At 29.3% G+C, this 23,773-nt stretch overlaps 3 protein-coding genes across 3 annotated transcripts; 1 reads left to right on the forward strand and 2 right to left on the reverse strand.

The window, feature by feature from the left end:
- Window positions 1-2,539: 2,539 nt before the first annotated feature.
- LOC101261523 (uncharacterized) lies at window positions 2,540-3,605 on the reverse strand. The gene is made up of 2 exons (XM_004240424.5): window positions 3,393-3,605; window positions 2,540-2,908 (listed from the first exon to the last, which is right to left on the reverse strand). Exons 1-2 carry the CDS (start codon window positions 3,491-3,493, stop codon window positions 2,695-2,697), a joined length of 315 nt encoding a protein of 104 aa, XP_004240472.1. The 5' UTR covers window positions 3,494-3,605; the 3' UTR covers window positions 2,540-2,694.
- Window positions 3,606-9,417: 5,812 nt separating this feature from the next.
- On the reverse strand, window positions 9,418-14,889 carry LOC101261821 (uncharacterized). Its single transcript, XM_004240425.4, has 8 exons — window positions 13,992-14,889; window positions 13,224-13,436; window positions 12,939-13,139; window positions 12,181-12,288; window positions 11,948-12,085; window positions 11,604-11,855; window positions 10,977-11,297; window positions 9,418-10,006 (listed from the first exon to the last, which is right to left on the reverse strand). The coding sequence occupies exons 1-8, from the start codon at window positions 14,574-14,576 to the stop codon at window positions 9,839-9,841; spliced, it is 1,986 nt and encodes a 661-aa protein (XP_004240473.1). The 5' UTR covers window positions 14,577-14,889; the 3' UTR covers window positions 9,418-9,838.
- A 403-nt stretch (window positions 14,890-15,292) lies between these two features.
- LOC101262117 (mitochondrial import receptor subunit TOM9-2) lies at window positions 15,293-15,902 on the forward strand. The gene has a single exon (XM_004240426.5). The coding sequence runs from the start codon at window positions 15,392-15,394 to the stop codon at window positions 15,713-15,715; it is 324 nt and encodes a 107-aa protein (XP_004240474.1). The 5' UTR covers window positions 15,293-15,391; the 3' UTR covers window positions 15,716-15,902.
- Window positions 15,903-23,773: the final 7,871 nt, after the last annotated feature.

A 23,773-nucleotide genomic window follows, 5' to 3' on the forward strand; every position in this document is an offset into this window, starting at 1 on the left:
AAAGTTTATGTAACTTAACTATAATGAAATATACATTAACTATTCATCCCGACCAATTTAAAATCACCTCTAAGCAGTCTCAATTTTAAATATAAAATCCTCTTGATATTTTGATTTTTTTTTTCTTAATATATAATTCACATTATAGTTCATTGAATTTCAATGAAAAAAGAAACACAACGAAAAAGACAAATAAAGGAGGTGGATTGTCAAAGAAAGACGGACGAAAAAGAAAAGATAAATATACCCCCAAGGTCCAAACTATCGTAAATAGTACGTAGCTATTTTTCGTCATATTTTTGGCATATCAGTGGTCTTATCATTCAAAAACTATAGCATATACCTTTTATACTAATAAACATACATGCGTCATGATCTTATCCACCAACTCGATATTTATTAAATATTAAATCGACGAATAAGATTGCGTCACGTGTCCCTGTTTAGTCTTCCGTTAAAGTGAATCACATATATGCTCTAGTTTTTGAACAACAAAAGCACTAATATCATAAAAATATGACGGAGAATATCTGCGTACCATTTATAATAATTTTGAAATAAATTTTTTCTTTTCCACAAAAAAAAAAAAAAAGAAACAAAGGCTATAATAACGACCACTTTTTGATAAATAATATGATGAGACGGTTATTTTTCTTGATTTATTTAAATTGGAGTAAATAATACATAAAATATATGAGCTAATATATTATATAATTATCCTTTTTTATCGAAAAATGAAAAATTATAGTTCTGATTAAAAAATTAATTGAATTTACACTTTCAGTTACACAACAAACTCAAAAAGAAAAGATATTAAATGCATTTTTGGTTCAAAGTTTGGTACAACAGTTATCTTATAGTGCACTTTAAATCATTTTAATCAGATTTTTTTATTATTATTTTCTCTGACTCAATTTATAAAATTCATTTTTTCATTTTATTCCATCTAAAATATAATGATATATTATTTATATATATTTAGTAACTTTTAAATTTAATTTATTTTTTTATCTATTATTTTTGATAATTCAAAAAAAGATAATATTTTACTCTATTATACTTTTAAACTATTAATATTGAGTTACTACCATTAGAAAATATAAACTATATTTTCTAAAATGATAAATTCATTATATCAATCACTGTTTTCTTAATACGCTTGTCAAATCAAAATTTGACAAGTAAATAGGAACGAGGGAGTAATAATTTAACTTTAAAATGTAATTTTATCTATGATTTAGTTTTGATCATAAATTTCAAAAAAAAATGTCCTTCTATAAATTTTATATCAAATCAAATTAACTTACATAAATTAAACACATTATTTTTTTATGAGAATTGATGATGTGATAAATACAATCTTAAAATAAAAATAATTAATATATTATTTTTTTTAATTAATTTAAATTTAACCAATAACCGATCCTCCACTCTGACTCAATAAACATTCCACATGAGGAATTTATTAAGCTCACAAACAAAAGAATTTGCACTTCCAAGTAGTTGGTTCCAACCACAATATTTATGATTTTGTACATAAAAATCATCATTGCTGACTCAAAAGTTTTTTTTATAATTAAAATATAATAAAGTTGACCAGTCAAAGGTGCATTTAAAGTTCTTTTTTTAATAAAAAGAAGATATTTTTATACTAAAAATGTAGTTGAGTTTGAAAATGACATCCATTTGACTAATTGCTACTTCTTTGACTATAACTTTAATCACCGTTATATTTTACTTGATTCATATTAATTAAATAGAAATAAGAAAAAATCAATATTACAACATAAATATTTTGATACGAAAATAATAAGAATTAAATTTTAATTCTTATTATAAATATAAAAGAGATATACAATATCGAACTTGACTGATCTACTAATCAACATTTCATAGAACAAGAATTTACTAGTCACATATAAGATTAAAGTTATATCATATCCGATACAAAGATCTTAAAAGACTACATTGATCGATTTGAGTCTGTCTGATGTACTAATCAAGAAAAAGAATTGTTAACAATTTATGTGCAATACTAAAAAAAATTAAAAATATTATATCATCGAATTTAAATACTGAATCAAACCTTTACTAAACACCATTTTTCATATAAATTGTTAACAATATATGTTCCATTTGACTAATTGCTACTTCTTTGACTATAACCTTAATCACCGTTACATTTTACTTGATTCATATTAATTAAACAGAGATAAAAAAAATCAATATCACTATAAAATAATTTACTTGAAAATAATAAAAATTAAATTTTAAGTACAACATGTAATTGAATATAAAAAAAGACTTGCAATATCAAACTTAACCGATCTACTAATCAACACTTCATAAAACAAGAACTTACTATTCACATATAAGATCAAAGTTACATCATATCCGATACAAAGATCTTAAAAGACTAAATTGATCAATTTGAGTCTGTTTGATGTACTAATCAAGAAAAAGAATTGTTACAATTTATGTGCGATACTAAAAGAAATTAAAAATATTATATCATCGAATTTAAATACTAATCAAACCATTACTAAACACCATTTTTCATATAGAAAAAAATTCTACTTTCATACATATATATCTCTATATATATCAAGAAAATTGATTACAATCAACATGAGATGTTTATCATAAACAAGAACATTAGCTAAGTTTTTTTAATGATGATTAAGAATTAATTAATTAAGATGAATCAAACTTATAGTGTTTATCAACAGCAATTGAAACATCCCAAGTACAACTTAATCCTTTTGGAATAATAACAAGATCTCCAGCTCCAAATTCAACTATTTCATCATTTGAATTCTTTGTTGAAACTTTAACTTTACCTCTCAATAAATAACATGTCTCTTGTGCATCAAATTTTAATTGGTATTTTCCTGGAGAACAACCCCATCTGAAGAAGAAAAAAATATTTATTGTTATTAATAACATAAAATAAATAAAACATATTTATGTGTTTCTTAGATTTCTCATAAATCAAATTAATTTTACGTTGATTATCAGTCTATCATAATCGTATTCTTTCATTTGAACTAGTCAGGTATATGTTACTAGAGCTTATATATTACGAAGATTCACCATAAATTGATTAGTTTTATGCTGATTAATTAATTAAAAATCGATAATTTGAGCAAGCTTAGAAGAACATACACATATTATGTATTTGTGAAAAAAAAATCATAAATTGACTAGTTTTACGCGTGACAATTAAAGAGACTTTTGAAACTAATACCTTAGCAAGCTCAAATACAAATAAAGTACACATATACGATTTGATATACAAAATATTTCACGTTAGTAGGGTTCAGAAAAAGATCGCACCGTACATATACATGATGATGAGGAGAAATGAAAATTATATGATCGTGTATACTTACTTAGGCCAAGATTTGATGCCCAATTCATTGAGTTGAGATTGTGAAGGATTCTTTTGAACAATTATTCCAAGATTTGATGAAGAAGAAGAAGAAGAAGCCATCAAAGAAAAGAAAAAAAAATGAATTAAAAGAGATATTTATTTATATATATGCACTCAAGTTCAAACTTCACCCTTTGTTTTTTCTTGATAATAATTGCAACCTTTTTATATACTATAAAGTTATTTATTAGGGGGGTAGAGGAATCATTTTTTATTAACCAAAGAAAAAAGAAGAAAAAAAAAGTATATGATATATACTTTTAAAGACAAATAGTTTGTATGCTTTTAATTTCAACATATCCTTTGACCTATCACATCTAAACTATGACTTGTTCATAAAATAATTTGGATCTATTTTATAAATTTTTTTTATCATAAAAATAATAATGATAAAGGGAAAACGGAAAAAAGTATATCTCAAGTTATCGTAAATGGTATGCACATACACTTTGTTATATTTTTGGGGCATTTATGCCTATGTTGACAAAAAACTAGAACAAATATGACCTTCACTCTAACATGCATATACGTGTCACAATCTTATCCACCGATCCGACATTTATTAAATATCAAATCGACGAATAAAACTGCATCATGTATCCCTATTTAGTCTTCTTTCAGCAAGGATCCTAATGTCTCAAAAATATGACTGGGTATCTATATATAATTTACGATAGTTTGGAAATACATTCGTTCTTTTAATAATAACAACATAGTAATTGTAATATCACGAGTAGAGTAATTAAAAAATGATGTATGTATAAAAACAAGATAAAGAGAAATTATTGTTAAAAATCTCCCGGCTTAAACAAAGTAAGACTAGATTATTATTATTATTATTATTATTATTATTATTATAATTATTATTATTACAATAACATGCACAATATAATCTCCGATTTGAGATGATAATACACAAATATCATATCTCTATCCCGTAAAAATAGATAATTTTATTTTTAACAACTCTTGGCTCTAAGTAAATTATAAATAATTATTGTTTATTGTACATTTTTTAAATGTTAAAGTAGCTAGTTGTTGTGGTACAACTTGTAAGAGTTGTTTAAAGATTATTCAAACACGTTTTTTTTTCAATAAATAAATAAATAATGTTTTATTCCAAATTAGCATACTCACAAATTATGATTTTCCTTCTCTTTTTTTTTTTTTCATTCGGTGCTCATATTTAAGCTCAACTAAATTTGAATTTATGTCAGAGAGACCTACAGTGAGGGGTAAAACGCACTCTAATAAAACGAGTCAATATCCTAAAAGGTTCAAATCTGAGATCTCTTGATTAAAAATGAGTAATTATCACTCCACTACGACCCATGTTGATAATTATGATTTTCATAATGACTTCTATGACATTTCATTATCATAATCTCTTTTTTTAATTACATTTCACGCGTCTTTTCTTATCAATAAATTTTTCTTTTTAATATTCACAACCTTTGTTTGCAAAAAGAAAAATTCCTTTTAAATGTGTATAATGATAATTTTATTTATTTTCAACAAATATTACAAAACAATTGGTATATATTAAATTAAGTTTATTAAATATTTTAAAAATGGTGAATTTTGGCAGATCATAAATATATAAAAAGGATATTAAAATTAAATAATTAATTATTATTTTTGGATAGGAATCTCCAGTCAAAGTGTTGACTAAAAAATTAATCTTTGACCGACAGACAAAAGTGGGAAGACTGTTTGACCAAGAAAAAAGCATTTCTTTTTTCTATTTTGGTTTTCTTTCAAAATTAATATTAGCGCACATATATCTCTTGCCGTTATAAAAATAATTTATATATATTTTTACTGTTACAAAGTGATAAAATTAATTTTAATTAAGTTTTTTGATTTGTAATATTTAAAAAATTTTATGTATTTAATTTTTTCACACATAAATTATTTTTTAATTGCTTTGATTATTTTACTTTTTCTTTTGGCTATTGTAATTTAGTTTTTCTTTTTTATAGGATATCTATAATATTAGAATAAGTGAAAAGAATTAATTCGGACATTAAAATAATAAATTTAGATTAATTTATTTTTAAAAAAACGTTTGAAAAGGATAAAATCAGAGATGACTCAACGTAATTGGGGGCCTAAAGTGAAATTCTAATTCGCGGCCTAAAATATAAATATACTTCATATACGTATTTATTAAATTAAAAAAAATTACACTATTTAGATGAAAATTATTTGTAGTGAATACTGTTATGTGAATTACTAATTTTAGGTAAGATTTTATCAACTCAACATTGAAAAACATCCTTTAATTGAGACAATTATTATATGTATTATTAACATAATGATATAAGTACCATAGAATCTGACTAAGAGCCTGTTTGGCTCAGCTTAAAAGCTGGTCAAACTGACTTAAAAGCTGGTTTTTTACTTATTTAACTGTTTGGCAATACTCAAAATAACTTATTTTAAATTAAAAAAAAACTTATTTTAAGCCAAAAGTTAAAAGCTGGGGTAGGGGTGTTTTTTTTTTTAGCTTATAAGCTGTTTTAAGTTGACCACATTTTTATGTTTTTTCCCTTAATATTTTTATACAATCTCTAAATTACCCATATAACCCTAACATCTCTTTCTTCTATTTTTCCCTTTTCACGTTTGGCATAACAACTTCAGCACTTTTATCCAAACGCATAACTACTTATTTTAAAAATAAGTTTCAGCACTTTCAAAAGTACTTTTTTAAAGCTGCTTTTATTAAGCTCATCCAAACGGGCCCTAGAAAAGTTGACGATTTGGTATATCTCATTTTGATATGCTTATAGTTATGCTTGAAACTAAAATTTAAATAAAATAAAAAAAATCTATTAATTTACTTTGTTCGGCACTTTCACTGCTATTTCTTATTTTTAACATAGTATAAAAGATGTAAAAGTGATAAAATAATTTATTTTTTAAAAAAAATATACTTTTATTATAAATATTTATTTTTTCTATAATTTTTTTAACACATAATTCATTCTTATCAAGAATTTGGGGGCCTAAGACAAATGTCTTGTTTTTAAAAGGGTAGAATCGGCCGTCGATAAAATATATCCCTACATGAACTATAATGGTATATGAAAGTCAATTATGTAATAAAATGAATATATATGAGTCACTATCAAAACGAGAGATATATCAACTTTAAATAACAAATATTGAGAGATATATTAAATATTTTAATTTATTTTTACGATAAAAAATGTTATTGATATATTAAAACACACTTCGTTGACTAGCTAATAATGCAAAATGTACGAACTTTGTTTTGTTATGAAAATTGTGCAAAGTGATGTGAACACATATTTTCAATCCAAATAAATTAGAACCTTTTTGGATTAATTTATTTAAGTGTTTCTAAATTAAAATAACTTTTGAGTGTTTAGATAAAATTTAAAAAGTACTAATAAATAATTATTTATGATTTTGACAAAACTAACAAATTAATTTGAGTGTGATGTCAACTTTTCAAATTAAATATAAAGTGTATTTAATGCCTCTCTCTTTTAATAACGCTAGTGATAATTTGATAAAGATGGTTGAAATCACTTCATATTCGATTTATTTTTGAAAAACTTACTTAAATATATTATAACAAAAAAATATTTACTTTTATAGCAATTTTTCACTTTATCACTTTTAATTCATTTATAATACAAAATTAATACATATTACAAAGAACAATTTATTATTCACATATAATATTAATTTAGATGATGGATAATGCATTTATCACACATTTTAATACATTTATAATACAATGTGATACTTTTTTACCAAACAAACATAAGATATTTCAAAAACAATTATAGTTCAAATATATTGCATGCATAATTCACCTTTAATACGCATTACAGATTTATTACCGTATTGCTATAAATGATAATAAACAAAACATATCACTAAAATCAGTAATTATTTTTCAAAATGTATTAATTCATGTATTTTTCCTTTATTTCAGCTTTGATTAAAAAAAGTATTTTATTTTCTATTATCTATTGAAATTTCAATTAGTGAAGATAAAAAAATATCAAATATCAAATAATAATAATTGAAAAAATATCTTGTCATAATAGATAAGAAAATAAAAATATATCACGTGCAAATAAATGTGCTAATTTAAAGTCTGTAATTCCTTTGTTTGCATGAATGTGGTAGTTGGAACAGTTCCAATTAAATATCACCTCCTTTGATTGCATGGCGCGGAGGCAAAATCAAACTCAATTTGTTTCAATCATTTAAATTTGAGCAAATTATTTATCTGTTTACTCATGAATCTAATTTATTATAATTCATTAAAAGTTGAGTTGATATATAATCTGAGTTGATTTATGAAAAATTTTGTCAAAATATTTTTTTTAAAACTTTTTCTTTTTCAATTTGATGTCGTATATTAATAAAGAAATAATAATAATTTTATTAGGTAGTAAAATATTTTCCTCCCTCAACTTCTATGTTTCGCCGCTCACCCTGTTTCTAACACCATATCTATCTTGCTTCTTTCATCAAAGATAGGTGTGAGCTAATTTTCTCGATTAATTCCTTCCTATACGTTCAAGTGGTTGAACACTATGAAGATTAAATAAGACTTGTGTTAAGCAAGCAGAATAGTCAAGCTAAAAGAATAAGAAGCGATTTTCATTCGATCACAGAATCAAATCGTTAAAGACCAAGTAAAACAATTAAGCTTAGTAAAAATTGAATCGTAGTGGGTCTTTGACCCGTTGCCTAACCCATTTTGACCCAAATAAATTTGGGTTGGGCTGGATTGAGTGTTGACTCGACCGTGGTCTTAACCCATAATAACCCACCTACATTTGACCCAGCCCACCCAATTGTCACCCCTATTTAGGAGGTAATTTTTTACTACCTCTGTCCCTATTTACTTGTTCATATTTCCTTTTTTAGTTGTTCCTATTTACTTGTCCATTTTGACAAATCAACAAGGGACAAATTTTTTTTCCTATTATACCCTCATTTAAACTTCTTGAAAAATTCCAAGTTTTAATTCATCATTTTTGAAATCATAATTAATAAGGGTAAAATTATAACTTCACTATGCTAATTATTGCTATCTTAATATGTATGTCACTTCTAAAGTGGGCAACTAAATAGGAACAGAGGGAGTATAATTTTACAAACATGGGTTGTGGACTTTTGGTGCAGTGTTGAGTTATTTTACCTTAATCAGATGTCTCAAGTTCGAGTCCTAGGTATAGAGGAGAACATGTTGGGGAATCACCCTCAAATAAGTCCTATAATGCATAAGTAAAGTTAGCTAGGGCTTCAAAACACGCTTTGAACACCGAATGAAAAATATTATATTTTTGAGAATTGTGTTGGGAGTTGATTAACAATTTTTGGATGTCAAGGGCACAAGGGAGAGTTTACACTTGATGATTGGCCATATGATTCTGTCCACATGAAATTACCCTCTTCATCAAGCTATCGAATATCGAATAGCAAATCTCACGACTCATTTTGATGAACGAACAAAGAACTGATGCCTTTTGCCGTCCATTTTTTTAACAAAGAAGACGACTATATGATTGATTCACTATGCAAGAACTGCTTGTTTCTTATATGTGGAACTTGAATACATAAAGTAGATAAAGCTAGGTGAGAAATGGTTCCCTTTCAAACAGATCCTTATATATCTATATGTAAACCTTGGTACTCTTCTAGCTTCCTCTTCCTATAGATAAGGAAACCATAAAACGTTGATCAGAGAGCAGGGTTATTCCACTGCTTAACTTTCAATTTCGTCTCTAACCATCAAATACAATGTAAATAACCCATCCTCCTCTTCCAAACTTTCGGTTCTGTCGATGCTTGAAACAATTTAGTCAAGTTCAAAACATTCTAAATTGGATGAGACAAATATCAATCGATCCTTTATTAGTCACTCATTTAATGATTAATAACTACAAGTAACAGAGACAAAAAAATTGAAGTAATGAAAATCCGCGATAAAATGCAGAAAAACAAATTGATTGACAATTGAGTGCAAGCTCGTAAATAAACAACTATGGGAAATTCAAGTGGCTTAAGTAAACTACAACTAGAAGGCACACCGAACTTGAAATATAGAATAGAAGAGTTTCAGTCAGTTCAACCTGCTATCTTTGCCCCGTGATGGCTTCATCCAAGCACTGGAATTAACAAAGCTACAGTTCACCAATCACCAGACAAAATTGGAATTTCAATCTTTGGTTTGATACCTCGAAATCTATTTATGTCTAGAAGAAAGTAATATGGCTTCTAGTACTCTGGTTTTCTTAAATTCATTATATGGAGAGCAGAGTTACATGACAGATTACAGGAAAAAGAAAAAAAGTTACTGCTACACAGATTGCAAGAGCAAATCCAGAGAAGTATTTGGAAACATGTAGATTACTTATCTTCTTCTTCAGCATCCGGCTCCGCAAAGAGTGGCTCGGGTTGTGTATCAGCATATGCTGGAGCAATAAATTTTGGATCTTTTGCAGCTGCATCAGCATGCTTCAAGATTGCTTCTCTAGGATCCTCCTCCATCCAAGTCTCCTTTATCAAGCCACCTTGCTGCAAAAACATGCCAAGAGTTCGGTCAATTCACCCAACTTTAATATGTCAAGAAGAGAAGATGAAATGGGGGTGAGGAGTAACAACTAAAATAAAGTAGATTGTGTAGTTTTGTTTTATTTGGGAAGAGAAGAGAAATACAAGATCAATAAATTCTATAGCAACTAGCAATATATAGGAAGGCCAGAAGAAGAAATTTTTCTTTCTCAATAGCAAGACAAGCGAGAGACAATTCTCAAAAAGCATCCATCTACACTTGCTCAAGTAAAAACAAGATTTTTACAGAAGCACAAACCTAAATATAAATGAATGGTCTATGACTACACATGCAGAAACCTTCTCCCTTACTACACATGATGTGAATAGCATACATGCTGATAATTTCCTACATGCCACCAGGTGCTATTGCCTATTATTTCCTTCATATAGCGGTTGCATTTTTCAAGATCATGGGGTTCTCTCTTTCTCTCCCTTTTGGGGGATAAAGTTCATGGGGTTCTTAGGATTTAAGGGAAGAGCATGGTAGTTGAGTTGTCAGTTGTCACAAAATACATTGGCAAATGAGGCTGAAGTAAACTGCTGATGTGTTTGTACCTAAAATCCAAATAAGAAGCAATACAAATTAAGGAACACACCCTGATAATAGTGAGTTGAAGGTAGTGGCTTGATTATACATCTCAGATGAGGATACAGTTACTGACATAGGGTCTAAGGATAACTTAGGTCTCAAAACACGAGAGGTAGCATTGACTGTCAACAGTCATGGAGGCATGCTATGAAGAAATAAAAACAATCAGCTCTGTTACTCCACCTTTTCTCTTCCTGAAACTAATGGTCTATAGTATATAGAAAAAAAATAAAACAAAGAACAAAAGAAAGATCAGATTTTCTGAAATCACAGATGCTGGTTCTTTTCGCTTCATTTCAAACAAGTTATAAATGTACAAGACATTGTTAATAAGGATATTACCTTAAGAAGGTATTGTGTTAACAAGCTTCCCTTGGTTGAACCAACTCTACCACCAAAACCAGGCCCTGTTATTGGCAGCTCAGGTTTATGCGACTTCAGTGGATCCTTCAGTTCTTTCTCTCGCTGACGCTTGCGACTAGGTTGATCTCTAAATAAGGGTAGTGCATGTGGATTATGAATAACTGGTTCTGCCTGAAAATCATCCACAGACTTTTTCCTGGGTGCACGAGCAACACAAACCAGTGCTCCTCTTTCACTCAGTGTTGGATCATATAGAATGTGTGTTCCACCTTCATGTTTATCCCCAACTGTTGCAAAGATCTGAGATAGAAGGGAAAACTTTTAGACCAAAAGCTCAACCTTTATGCATGCTAAGATGAGAAATAAAAACAGAGAGTAGGAGAAGTTGGTCACAGGAAACGAGCTTCTAAAACTACATATACCTTTTTTTTCTTTCTTGGGATGAAAGACTTTTGCGGGGAGCAGGTTTAAAAGAACACATTACAGCATAATTATAAAAAATGTATTCCTTCTTCATGATATGCATAGTGGTCACCAGTCACCACAACATGCGTGTAATCAAGTGACATAACGGAATATTTGCTAGACTAGGTAATCTGAAACTACCTGATTCAGCCTAGGGTGCCAGGCACACTGCACAACACTGTAAGTAGGAGATATTCCAACTCTTGATACTAGCTCTAGCTTTCCTCGATCAAAGAAGCATAGCATTCCTCCAGTAGTCCCATCTTTTTCAACAGACGTCCCAGTTATGAACAACTGTTCATCAGGACTAAATGCAACGTTAGTTTGAGCATAATTATTTGGGAGATCATCAAACACTTTCAAGGGTTCTTTCATCTGGCGCAAATCCCAAACCTATGAAGCCAAGTCAAGATTATTACGCATCAGAGAAGATGAATGCCTGTGTACAAACTAAATATCAGGCTCACTTCAGATTTTACTAATACCTTTAAGGAACAATCAAAACTTCTTGACAACAGTATCCGCCCATCACTTGAAAATTTGACTCCTGTAATATCATCTGAATGGGCATTTGCTACATATATATCTGGTCTGCTCCCCCATCCAGGTTTAAGATTCCATATCTTTAAGAAAGACGTTCATATGGGCAAGGATGAGCTGAGACAAACAAAAACAGATAATTGATGTCTTTCTTACACTCAATCTGTAGGAGAAATACCTGGATAGAACCATCTCCTACACCACCTGCAATGCTTTTTCCTTCCCGATCCCAAGCACATGTTGTTACAGGAACTCTCCCAGGCCGAGCAAGTTTTGGTTTAATAACCTACACAGTGAAGCTAGACACAATCAGACTTAGGTTCAGGCCGGAATCTGTTAACATCAAGAAGGCAAATACAATAACAGCAACAAGGACATCAATGTTGTTTTGGTCAATGATGTTCAAGAAACCCTGTTCAAGATCCAAAAAGAGAAAATAGCGTCTGGAGGTTAAACGACCTCAGAAGAGGTTAAAATGAAAGATAAAAATGGTGTCACATTCTAGAAGCAGCAAGGTATTACCCTAGTGTTTGATTTCACAATAGACCATATTGAGCAACTTTATTAAGAGATTTACATATGGTGTATTTGTATCATCCTACTAGACAATTCATCTAACCTCTCCAACCCCAATGCCTCTTTTTTTCACATACATGTAAAAAGGAGATTCCTCCTCCATAAATAAAACTAACTAATCTCAATAACACCAGATAAAGGAAATGACCAAATGACTCCAATCTGAATATGTTGCTTTTATTCTTTAACTCAGTATTAAATTTACAGTAGAGATGAGGATTCCACTATAGGTCATATTATCTGAAAATGCGAAAAAAAGGTCCTTCCTCCAGTCACTCAATAATACATGTTGTAGCAGTCAATGACATCCAGTTGTCCACCATGCTATGCAAAATCGTCTATTTAATGAGGAACACAAACCTGCTTTTGACTCTTAAAGTCATTGACATCCCACAGGCGCAACGAACCATCCTCTGACGAAGTTAAAATTGTCTCCTTTGTTTTAGGGTGCCATTCTCCACATGTCAATCCAGATATATGACCTTTTGTATTCTTAAGATCACGTATATACATGTCTCCTCTAACAAATTCCCCAAGTGTAAGTCCATCGCGATCATAGATCTGAAATACAAAAAGATAAATCAAGTTAAACCACACCATACATAGACTATTGATGCGAATACAGAACCATGTATAGACTAGCACCTTTGCTTGGGCTGACCCAGTAACACATAAAAATCGGTCTGCTGTTGGACTCCAGCTCAAACTACGAACTTGATGCCCTTCAGATGGTTCCAGCTGTCTAAACGACTGTAACCGAGCATTCATTCCTTGAAAATCATACATCCGAACAGTATAGTCATAACTACCAGAGAGAACCCTTGATCCTGAATGGTCCACAGTAAGAGCTGACACAACCTGCCAGAAGTGTGAGAAAACATCTCTTTAGAAAGACCCTCTAGGAAGATAAAGAAAGGAAGTTTTAAGCTGAGGATAAGACATTCCCTCTTAATTTCTATACTGCATGCAGACATATCTCACTTGATCAAGCACAAAAATTCCAACCGCATCAACAATAAGCACGATAACACTTTGATTAGATAACCAAATCCAACTGGATCTTCTTTGCAAGTTTAAACTCCATTTAAGATGCATGTACACATAACATATGCATTCAAGTAAGACTAGGCGGAACACTAAATTCAATCTAGGAGAGGCATGAACTTCAATCTATTAGCAGAACTCAAAACGAAAGTAACAAGCTGGACTCAACCTACAAGTCTTGATATCTACGTACAGAGGCTTTATCATATTATCACTATTTTTACACAGTCCATAATTTATCCAGCAGAGTCAGGACTGGCTATGCTAAGTTCACACAGGCAAAGTTGAAAGAGCTGATTATGTAATGTATTTGAAGGACACCATACATGTATACATTAAAGAAGGCAAAACAATTAATAAAAATGGCACCTTTGTATGTCCTTTTAGTACTATTTCATTACTCAAGGGTATCCTATACTGATTTTGTTCTTCTTCTTCTTCCATATCGTCCTCCGAGTCTGACCCCATTGAACCCGATGGCGGTGGAGGTGGCCCAATCATCTCCCCATCCTCCTCTTCTAACGGAGGTCGTGGTGGCCCAATCATTTCACCATCCTCACCCTCCTCCGTCTTTGCATCAACAGCAGGTCGAGGTGGTCCAATTATACCACCATCCTCCTCCTCTTCCTCTTCCTCTTCCTCTTCCTTGTCATTGCTCGAACCCAAACAAGCAGTAGGACGACTCGGCCCGATAATCTTCGACTTAGAATTGGATTCATGACTAGATTTAGGGTTTTTGAGGGAATTAAGCCAGGATTTGGAGGAAGATGATAAAGAAGGGAAAGGTGATGGCTCGAGTTTACCGTCGGCAGTTTGAGTAACGGAGGAGGTGTTGTTCCGGCGAGTAGCGTTGTGAACAAGTTCGAGAGATTTTTGAGATTTAGCTTGCTTACCAAACGACAACGGGAACTGTGCCCTAGCTCCGTCGTACATCTCTGCTTCATCGTCGGCCATACTAATAGTCTCACTGTGTATTCTCTATTTCTGAAACTTTTTTTTGATTTGCAGTAAATTTATAGATTCCGGGAGAATTTATCTGCCGCCATTAGAGAACTGTTTGCCGGAGGGAAATTTTGGAGAAGATGAAAATGGATCCACTCCGGATCCTTCCGGGATCCGACCCGGATAAATACTCTCTCTTCTATACTAAATGATTTTTTTTAAAACAATTTTGATATTTTAATTATGATATTTAATTTATAAAATATTGTATTATTATGATATTAATCTAATTTGATATGATTCGATATTTTAAAGTTTCATATTTTATGATTTGTTAAATCACGATAATTATAATTTATTCAATTTTAACTAATATATACTCGTATAATAAATATTATGACTCGATAATTAAGAAAAATATTAATTATATAATACTAACACATATCACACATATATATATATATCAAATATCATAATATCAAAATCATGATATATAAAAATTCCATATGGTGTGGTAATTATTATATATGAGAAGGAAAACTAACTTATGTTAGGATTACAAGTTTAAGACTACGTCTGGATTGACTATTTTAAAATATTTAGTAAAATTAATAAATATTTATAAACATTTGTTTTAAATTTAAATAATAAAAATAAATCAAACCTAAAATTTCAACTTATAATTTATAAGCGTAAAGTCAATTCAAATATACTCTCAATTAATTTCGAATCGTAAAAACTAAGAAAGAAAAGAATAATAGATCCATTGATAAGGCATATCTCTAGGACCGCTAAATCCTTCCTTACCCATTTCTTCCTCATTTGCTATGTCTTCCAAAAAAGGCGGAGTTTCACTACCGGATCGTCCCGGTGCTGGCGCCGGAGCCGGAGATGGTATCCTTTCTAGGTTTTCATCATCCATATCTGAATCACCGATTGTGTACCAAGGGAAGCGAGCCGCTTCCGATGTCGCATTTGTAGCCAAGAAACTTTTCAAGAGTACCGGAAAAGCCGCCTGGATCGCCGGAACTACCTTTCTGATACTCGTTGTTCCGTTAATTATCGAGATGGATCGCGATGCGCAGCTCACTGAGCTCGAGATGCAACAAGCTAGCTTGTTGGGAGCACCTCCTCCTGCAGGAGCAAAGTGAGGATTTTGATTTCGTTTTTTTTTTCTGTCTTTAGGTAAGAGAATTCAGGGATATTGATTACTTTTTTTACTGTTTTAGAAACCTTGCAATAAGACTATGCTATGGAATTTTCTAATTTAGGGTTTTGAAACCCAATCCGTATAATGTGCTCGATTCAATCTTTTGGGTCGGATCGAATTTTTGGGAATTGCTTTCTCTATTACTATGTTATCATAAACAGGAATACCCAAATTTGCAGCTATCCTTGAGTGAGAACTTTCCTTTTCAGCTGCTGTAGATGGAAAAAAGTACTCTTTTTAGTGTTTTGATGGAGTTAGCAATTATATGATGCTACAGGATGTTCGAATTCACACAACTTGTTTAGTGAGAATTTTGGATTTCATCTTCTGTAGATGAAAAAAGTGTTCTTTGTTAGCGTTTTGATGTTATCAGATGTCTGAATTTAGCTGTTTGCACCCTGTGTTGCTCGCACTCTTCAGAAACGTCAACGGTGTGTGTTGGATCCTCCAAAAGTAAGTGTGTTTTTGGAGGATCCGACATGGGTGCAGCAACAATTTTGTAGAGTCCAAGTTTGCACCCAACATGTTTAATGTCCTGGACTGATTGAATGTTTCATGTAGCAGATCTTATATTGGCAATTGCCTTTTCTGTCATTATGTTTCGTGCACAACCAAAGGGTTGCGGCTGCGTGTTTCGTTGTCATCAAAAGAAAAACTATATGATGCTACAGGATGTTGAATTTATGGTTTTGCACACAACTTGTTTAGTGAGAATTTTGGATTTCAGCGTCTGTAGATGAAAAAAGTGTTTTTTGTTAGCGTTTTGATGTTATGAGATGTCTGAATTTAGCTGTTTGCACCCTGTGTTGCTCGCACTCTTCAGAAACGTCAACGGTGTGTGTTGGATCCTCCAAAAGTAGTGTGTTTTTGGAGGATCCGACATGGGTGCAGCAACAATTTTGTAGAGTTCAAGTTTGCACCCAACATGTTTAATGTCCTGGACCAGTTGAACGTTTCATGTAGCTGATCTTATATTGACAATCGTCTTTTCTGTCATTATGTTCTCATATGCAGGAATGCATGGCTTCTAGAGCAAATTCTATTTGTTTTTAACCATTTTGGACTGCCAAGCTTACCTAGTGATTGTAGTGACTAGGGTTATAGGTTGTTGAGCAACTGGAGAGTTGCCATGAGTAAGTTTTCGGGATGTTGGATTGTGATGTCGAGTTGCTAAATACCTAGAGTTTTCTGGTCATAATCTGATACGCTAGATATTGATGTTTGATGAGGTTAAGAACGGAATGTTTATGAAATGCAGCAAATCTAGTTGGAAAATTTCTGCTAAACCTGATTGCAGAATGATGGTAAAGTTTTTACCTTCTTGTTTTTATATTGTGAATAACGTGGAGCGGATAAGAGGATTCATATGGCTGACTCCAACTAGTTTTTGTTGAACTTAAGGACGGCCTGGATATGAATAGATTTAGCAGTACTTGTGAGGTCTGTATCGCGGGTTTTTTGCCTCCGCAGAATGATGCTTGTAACTTCATGTAGAAGGGCTAGTCTGAAACAAACTTGATTTCTAACACAAATACCGATAGATTAACATAGAAGAAGGTAACCAGAAGAGGATGAGATACTAGAGAACATATAACTGAAAGCCAAAGCTTCAACATTATAGTTTTCATATCCGTTCTTCTAACTTCTAGTCCATTTTAACAAATGGAGCCAGCTTGGTTCACAACAATGCTCTCGCCCTCAAAAAGAACCTTGTCCTCAAGGTTCGAGTGGACAAATGGAAAAATGCATACACCATCGTCGTCCTGGATCCCACACTCGAGTCATATAATTAACATACGCGATGAAGCAAAACGCGTCAACAAACTTGATTTCTCGAATACAAACACTGATATATAATATTCACTGGATACAAATTACAACGTATGATATGCTCAACAAAGTAATCGTTCTGTATGTAGCACCTTATTTTTCAGCACTCGGATGGTACAATCAGACCGGACATCCATAAGAACAACTTATTAATTATATGAGCTGACTTCGAGTTTGTATAATTAGTCACATTTGTATATGTATACCTAAAAAGAAAAGTTAAATACTCTTGGTCCAACTAATTGTCAAGCATAATACTAAATAAACACTTTAATTTAATTTTAATTTGCGGTCAAACACATCAATTATTAAAATACACATCTAAAGATCTTAACTCGTTCTTATTATGTCTCCTAGATACTTCATGTTGTATAATCATTTTGTAAATTTATGTATTTAAGTGATTCATAAGTGGTTTATGTTTGACAATAAATTCAAAGTATTAAAAACTAAAAATAGTGTATTATGTTTGATAATAAATTCAAAAAATACCAATTTTATCTCTTTTAGTATTGTATAATCGAAGTTTCATTGTTAAATTATATTATAAATTGTAAAAACAGAAAACATTTAATGGAACTCACATATGCAAGTATTGATTTTGTCATATTGGTTTTGTAATTTTTAAGATTCAATTTGTGTGTGTGTTTTTTTTTTTTGCGTTTGTTAAATTTATGTTGCATTTTTGAAATTTCGTTGAAATTTATATTATAGGAAAATTGGTTTTGTATATGCTATTTTATCATTTAGGCATTGAATCATATAATATGAAGGGACATCTACGATAACTGTTTTTCTCATGAAAGCGTTGATGAAGATGGCAAAACGATCATCATGATTGTTTCTCAACCTATCTACAATGGTGCATTTGCTGAAATATGTGAAGAAAGATGATGAGCAAACGAAAAGCTAGTCATTGAAGACGCTGAGAATAGCAAGTTAAAAAATCAGGTCATAGTCATTGGTTCCTAATTTCTTTTTATTTAGTGAGTGTTTGACTTAAATTGTTAGTTGAAGGGAATTATCGACCATCATATTATCTTAATAACGTTCCTTAAATTTGTAAAAAAGATAATCTTTATCCAATTCATTGTCTTGATTCATTGAATATGTGGTTTAGATGTGCATTCTCTAATTTGAACTATTTAGTTACGTGAGATTATCACTATATTCGATATATGTTTTCTTATTTTCTCAAGTTTGATACAAATATATTTTCTTATTTTCTCAAGTTTGATACAAATATACGAATTTGATAGGTTTAAAAAATTTAGACAATATTTTATTTAGAAAACATTTCTTTGTGAAAGTTTAACTTAACGAAAATCAAGAAAATAAGTGGTATTGTTTCCTAGAATAAATTCTTCATTTAAAATTTAAGAATTTTTCTGATGTAGAGAAGCTAGAGTAAGGTCTAGTTGAAAATGAAATAATTGTTAATTGTGTCATAAAGAAATTTTATATTCAAACTAACACTCTGATCGTTATTCTGAAGTTAACTCTTTGCACTGAATTAATATATAAATTATAAGTGCAATTTTTATGAATATAAGTTTGTTTTTAAAATTATATATATAACATTTTACAGAAGTTGCTATACTAATATAAAAAATAATAATATTGGATTCATGTCCATGGTAAATTCATACTCCCTTTGTTTCATGTTACTTATTTATTTATCCATTTTAGCAAATCAAAAAAGTCAACTTACTCATGTATTCATATCAAATTTAACAATAAATAATTACATAACATAGTAATAGCAAATTTATAATTTTAATGTATCACTAATAAGATAGTTTAATAAATAAAAAATTCTAACAAAAGTTTTTTAAGAATTATATCGAGTCAATATGAACCATATAAAATAAAAATAGGTTAAAATGTGGATCTAATGCCGAAAAATTGAAAAAAAATGATTCATTTTCTTTGATTTATTGAGTTTGTGAGGAATAAACACATTTGATTTTTGACAAATATTTATCAAACTTTGATTATTAAATTTAATCAAAATAGTGCATAACAAATACTAATAAAGTATAGACGATAAGAATTTTTCAACCAAAAATTCAGAAATGCAATATAAATATTATATTAAATGCAAAAAAAAAAGTAACAAATTGAATGTTAAAAAGAGTCCCAAAATGACAAAATCAAACCTTAGCAAATGTGAGTTCCATTATATATGTTCTGTTTTTACATTTTTTAAATATAATTTAACAAGATAAAAATGGTCAAGTGATACTTAAGAGACTATTTTTTGAATTAATTGTCAAATAAAATATTCTATTTTTACTTTTTTTATACTTTAAATTTGTTGTATTGAGTAAGAGGTTCTTCGAAAATAAATTTTCTATCTCCACGATTTAAAATTTTTTTCTATCTCAATTTATAAAATTCACATTTCCTTTTTTGTCGGTTTTCAAAAGTTATTATCTTTAAATGCCTATTTTATCGTTTATGAAATACTCCATATATTTCATATTAAGTGATTTTTTTTAAACTTTTTAGTTGTTTAAAATAATTAAATTGTTCAAAGTTTGAGGTAGATGTTTGACGTTTTTTTTTTCTCTTCATATTTGTCTTTTTCTTTAATAAATTTATATTTTTAGGTGATGAGTTGCATTACTTATGAAGTTATATTCAAGATTTCATGAAACAACAATCATGGAAAATTATACTACCTGCGTTCCTATTTATATTTTACCATTTTAAATTTTACGTCCCTTAGAAATATGTAAATTTAGTACTCTTATTTAGTATTTTCTTGAATTCAAGTTTTTAATAATTGAACATAAATTAACTTATTTTGATTAATTAAATAGGTCAATAAATATGAATTAATCATCTAGTTTTCCTATGTTGGTTAAGTTTGTAGTTTCAAAGCTAATAACTCTCGAGAGAAATAATAAATAGAAGAAATAATGTCATTTATGCACTGATTTGTGAAATAACAACGTAAAAATGTTTTTCTTAATAGACGTGTATTGCTTACAAATGCACTTAAAATGAAATAGAGGAAGTAATTTGATAGCTACATAAATACCTATAATTTATCTATATCACAAATTTTAAAAATATTTATTTCGTAAACTCTTTAAACTATATCACATAAATTAAAGGAAAGTAAAAAAGTTGGTAAACTTGTAGAATTCCACTAATTTTAGATTAATTACTCAAAAACACTCTAGTTTGCAATATTATGAATCTTACTAAATTTAGTGCGTCCAGATACATCCAAATATATGTATCTCGGGATATGTAGAGTCAAAATTATGTGTAATTTTTTTAGATACATTGTATCCAAGTAGATAATGTATCTAAGATGCATAACACATCTTGTTCGTCTCCTCTCACCCCGTGCATCTTATTCTTCACTCTCTCATGTATTTAGTATCAAAAGATGAGCTACGTGGAGCTCAGGTTTCAGCTGAACATGCTTTATGAAAAAAAACACATTTTACATACAAGGTCAAATATTAATTTTATGATATATATACATTATAATGAACGTCTTTGACATTACTCCCTCCGTCCATAATTGTTTGTCATGTTAAGTTCATGCACACTCCTCATGGAAAATTTAATACAAGGTGTAATTAGACTAATATACCCCTATCAAGAATATCAAAAGTCTAATTAACTTTTCAATTGAACTACATTATCATTAAGGGTAAATTTGAAAAAAACTGACGAATTATTTCTTGATTATTTTAAATTTGTGCAAAATACCTAATATTTTTCGGGCTCAAATTTGAGCTCATAATCGTGAATTTCCAACCCAATAAAAACGTCTTATTATTTTAGGACGCAGTGTGAAACTTTATTTATTTATTTATTTATTTATTTATTTATTTATTTTATTTTCATTATTTTTTGCTATTTTATTGTATTTTTCAATTTATTTTTGTTTAACTTTATTAGGCATATTTTTTTATTGGAAAAATTACTTGGAAAGATACATTTTAATAAATAGTTACTGATTTTAGCGATACTTTTTATTTATCACCATTTATAGCAATATTACATTAAATCTGCAATATTTATTAAAAGTGAATTATGTATGCAATAAATATGTATTGTAACTGATTTTAAAAATATATTATGCTTATTTTGTAAGAAATTGACACATTGTATTATATTTATATTAAAACATATAATAAATGTATTAATCATCAATAATACTTGTATTATATGTGAATAATAAATTGTTCTTTGTAATATATATTATAAATGTATCATAAATACATTTAAAGTGATAAAGTGAAAAAAATATTATTGTTATAAAAATAAATATTTTCTTAATATGATATATTTATGTAAGTTTCCCTTTTTTTATTCTTCTTGTTTCTATCACTCTTTTTGTTTCTACATTAACTTTCTTATAATGATTCAACTTGAAGAAACTCTTTTAAAAAATTAATGAATTATAATTAAATTTGAAATTGAGTTTGGAAAAAATATTAATTTAAAAGAAGGTAAATAAAATTTAATGGAATGAAGAAATTTAAAAGTCACCAATTTCTTTTAACAATATCTATTTAATCAAACTTTCTTTCTTTATTTCTTAGTATTTTCTACCTTTCCTTTTCAATTTTATCCTATATGGTAGATGAAAATTAAGCTAAACTTTTTTTTATAGAAAAAATAAGTAACTAATCTAATAAATTAAATTAAATGAATTATAGAATTGATGATTCATTTATTTATCTTCTAAATATGCATATTATAATATTAGTATTAATAAAATCTAAAGAAGGCTCGATGAAGTAAGTAAAAGCAGGAAGAACTTAAACGTGACATGATAAGAGAGGTTAAATTTAGAGCCTGTTTGGCTCAGCTTAAAAGTTGGTCAAACTGACTTAAAAGCTGGTTTTTAACTTATTTAACAATACTCAAAATAGTTTATTTTAAGTTAAAAAAAACTTATTTTAAGCCAAAAGTTAAAAGCTGGGGTAGGGGTGCTTTTTTTTTTTTAGCTTATAAGCTGTTTTAAGTTGACCATATTTTTATGTTTTTTCCCTTAGTATTTTTATACAATCTCCAAATTACCCATATAATCCTAACATCTCTTTCTTCTATTTTTACCTTTTCACGTTTGGCATAACAACTTCAGCACTTTTATCCAAACGCATAACTGCTTATTTTAAAAATAAGTTTCAGCACTTTCAAAAGTACTTTTTTAAAGCTGCTTTTATTAAGCCCATCCAAACGGGCCCTTAGTAGGTAAAAATTAATATCTTCGTTCTCTGTCTCGCTCTGTTTTTTTATCTTGTGATTTTCATGTGTTTGGTTTTTTACACTGGATCACTCTTGTTCCTGTTTAGTCCCCTTCATTTCGGAATATTTCTACATCTTTTTTTCCCTCACTTTCCACCCTTTCTCTTATTTTTATATTTATGTTTTTTCGATTTCTTAGTAAGAATGGGTGAAACATTCTGCCTAAATAGTATACACAAATAATAAATAAGAGAATACTAAAGATTCGAGCAGTAAAATTTCTCAATTCTAATACAAGGGACTTATTATATCAAATGTACTTCTTCGATCAAAAAGAATGATGTTTTTCCCGCTGTTCATTAGCCAAATACATGTGAATCACACGAATTACATATAAATACATATATCAGTGTGATTCATATATATTCATGATACTTATAGACAAATTTCGCTCGCCTCCTTTTTATCCTCACCCGTCTTTCTCTCTATTTCAGGATATCTAATAGCAAAAAACATATATCTAACATGAAATTATTAGTTGACATTATTAAAATTTCACATAAATTAAAACAAAGAAAATAATAAAATTTACTTAATCTATGCTCTCGAGAATAGGCATATTTTTCATTATTCTTATTTCAATTGCTCTTTTTGTTTCTACATAATTTTCTTTTCATAATTTAACTCGAAAAATACTTTTTTAAAAATTAATGAATTATAATTAAACTTAAAATTGAATTCGAAAGAAAAAACATGAACATATATAATAAGGTAAATAAAATTTAATGGAATGAAGTAATTTATAAGTCATCAATTTCTATCTTTTTAATCAAAATTTATTTTTTTAATCTCATAGTATTTTCTTCTTCCAACTTTTTTTCAATTTTAAAACTAAGCTAAACTTATTTAATATATTTATCATTTGTTTATCTTAATAAATGACTAACCT

This window comes from Solanum lycopersicum, chromosome 6, assembly GCF_036512215.1.
Source record: "Solanum lycopersicum chromosome 6, SLM_r2.1".
In the NCBI taxonomy this organism is placed as follows: domain Eukaryota; kingdom Viridiplantae; phylum Streptophyta; class Magnoliopsida; order Solanales; family Solanaceae; genus Solanum; species Solanum lycopersicum.

Coding starts and splice junctions, on each gene's coding strand:
- LOC101261821 (XM_004240425.4), bottom strand. CDS start 14,576: ATGGCCGACGATGAAGCAGAGATGTACGACGGAGCTAGGGCACAGTTC. Junction 13,437..13,991: donor TACTAAAAGGACATACAAAG/GTGCCATTTTTA, acceptor CACTTCTGGCAG/GTTGTGTCAGCTCTTACTGT. Junction 10,007..10,976: donor TAACACAATACCTTCTTAAG/GTAATATCCTTA, acceptor ATGTTTTTGCAG/CAAGGTGGCTTGATAAAGGA.
- LOC101261523 (XM_004240424.5), bottom strand. CDS start 3,493: ATGGCTTCTTCTTCTTCTTCTTCATCAAATCTTGGAATAATTGTTCAA. Junction 2,909..3,392: donor GGCATCAAATCTTGGCCTAA/GTAAGTATACAC, acceptor TTTCTTCTTCAG/ATGGGGTTGTTCTCCAGGAA.
- LOC101262117 (XM_004240426.5), top strand. CDS start 15,392: ATGTCTTCCAAAAAAGGCGGAGTTTCACTACCGGATCGTCCCGGTGCT.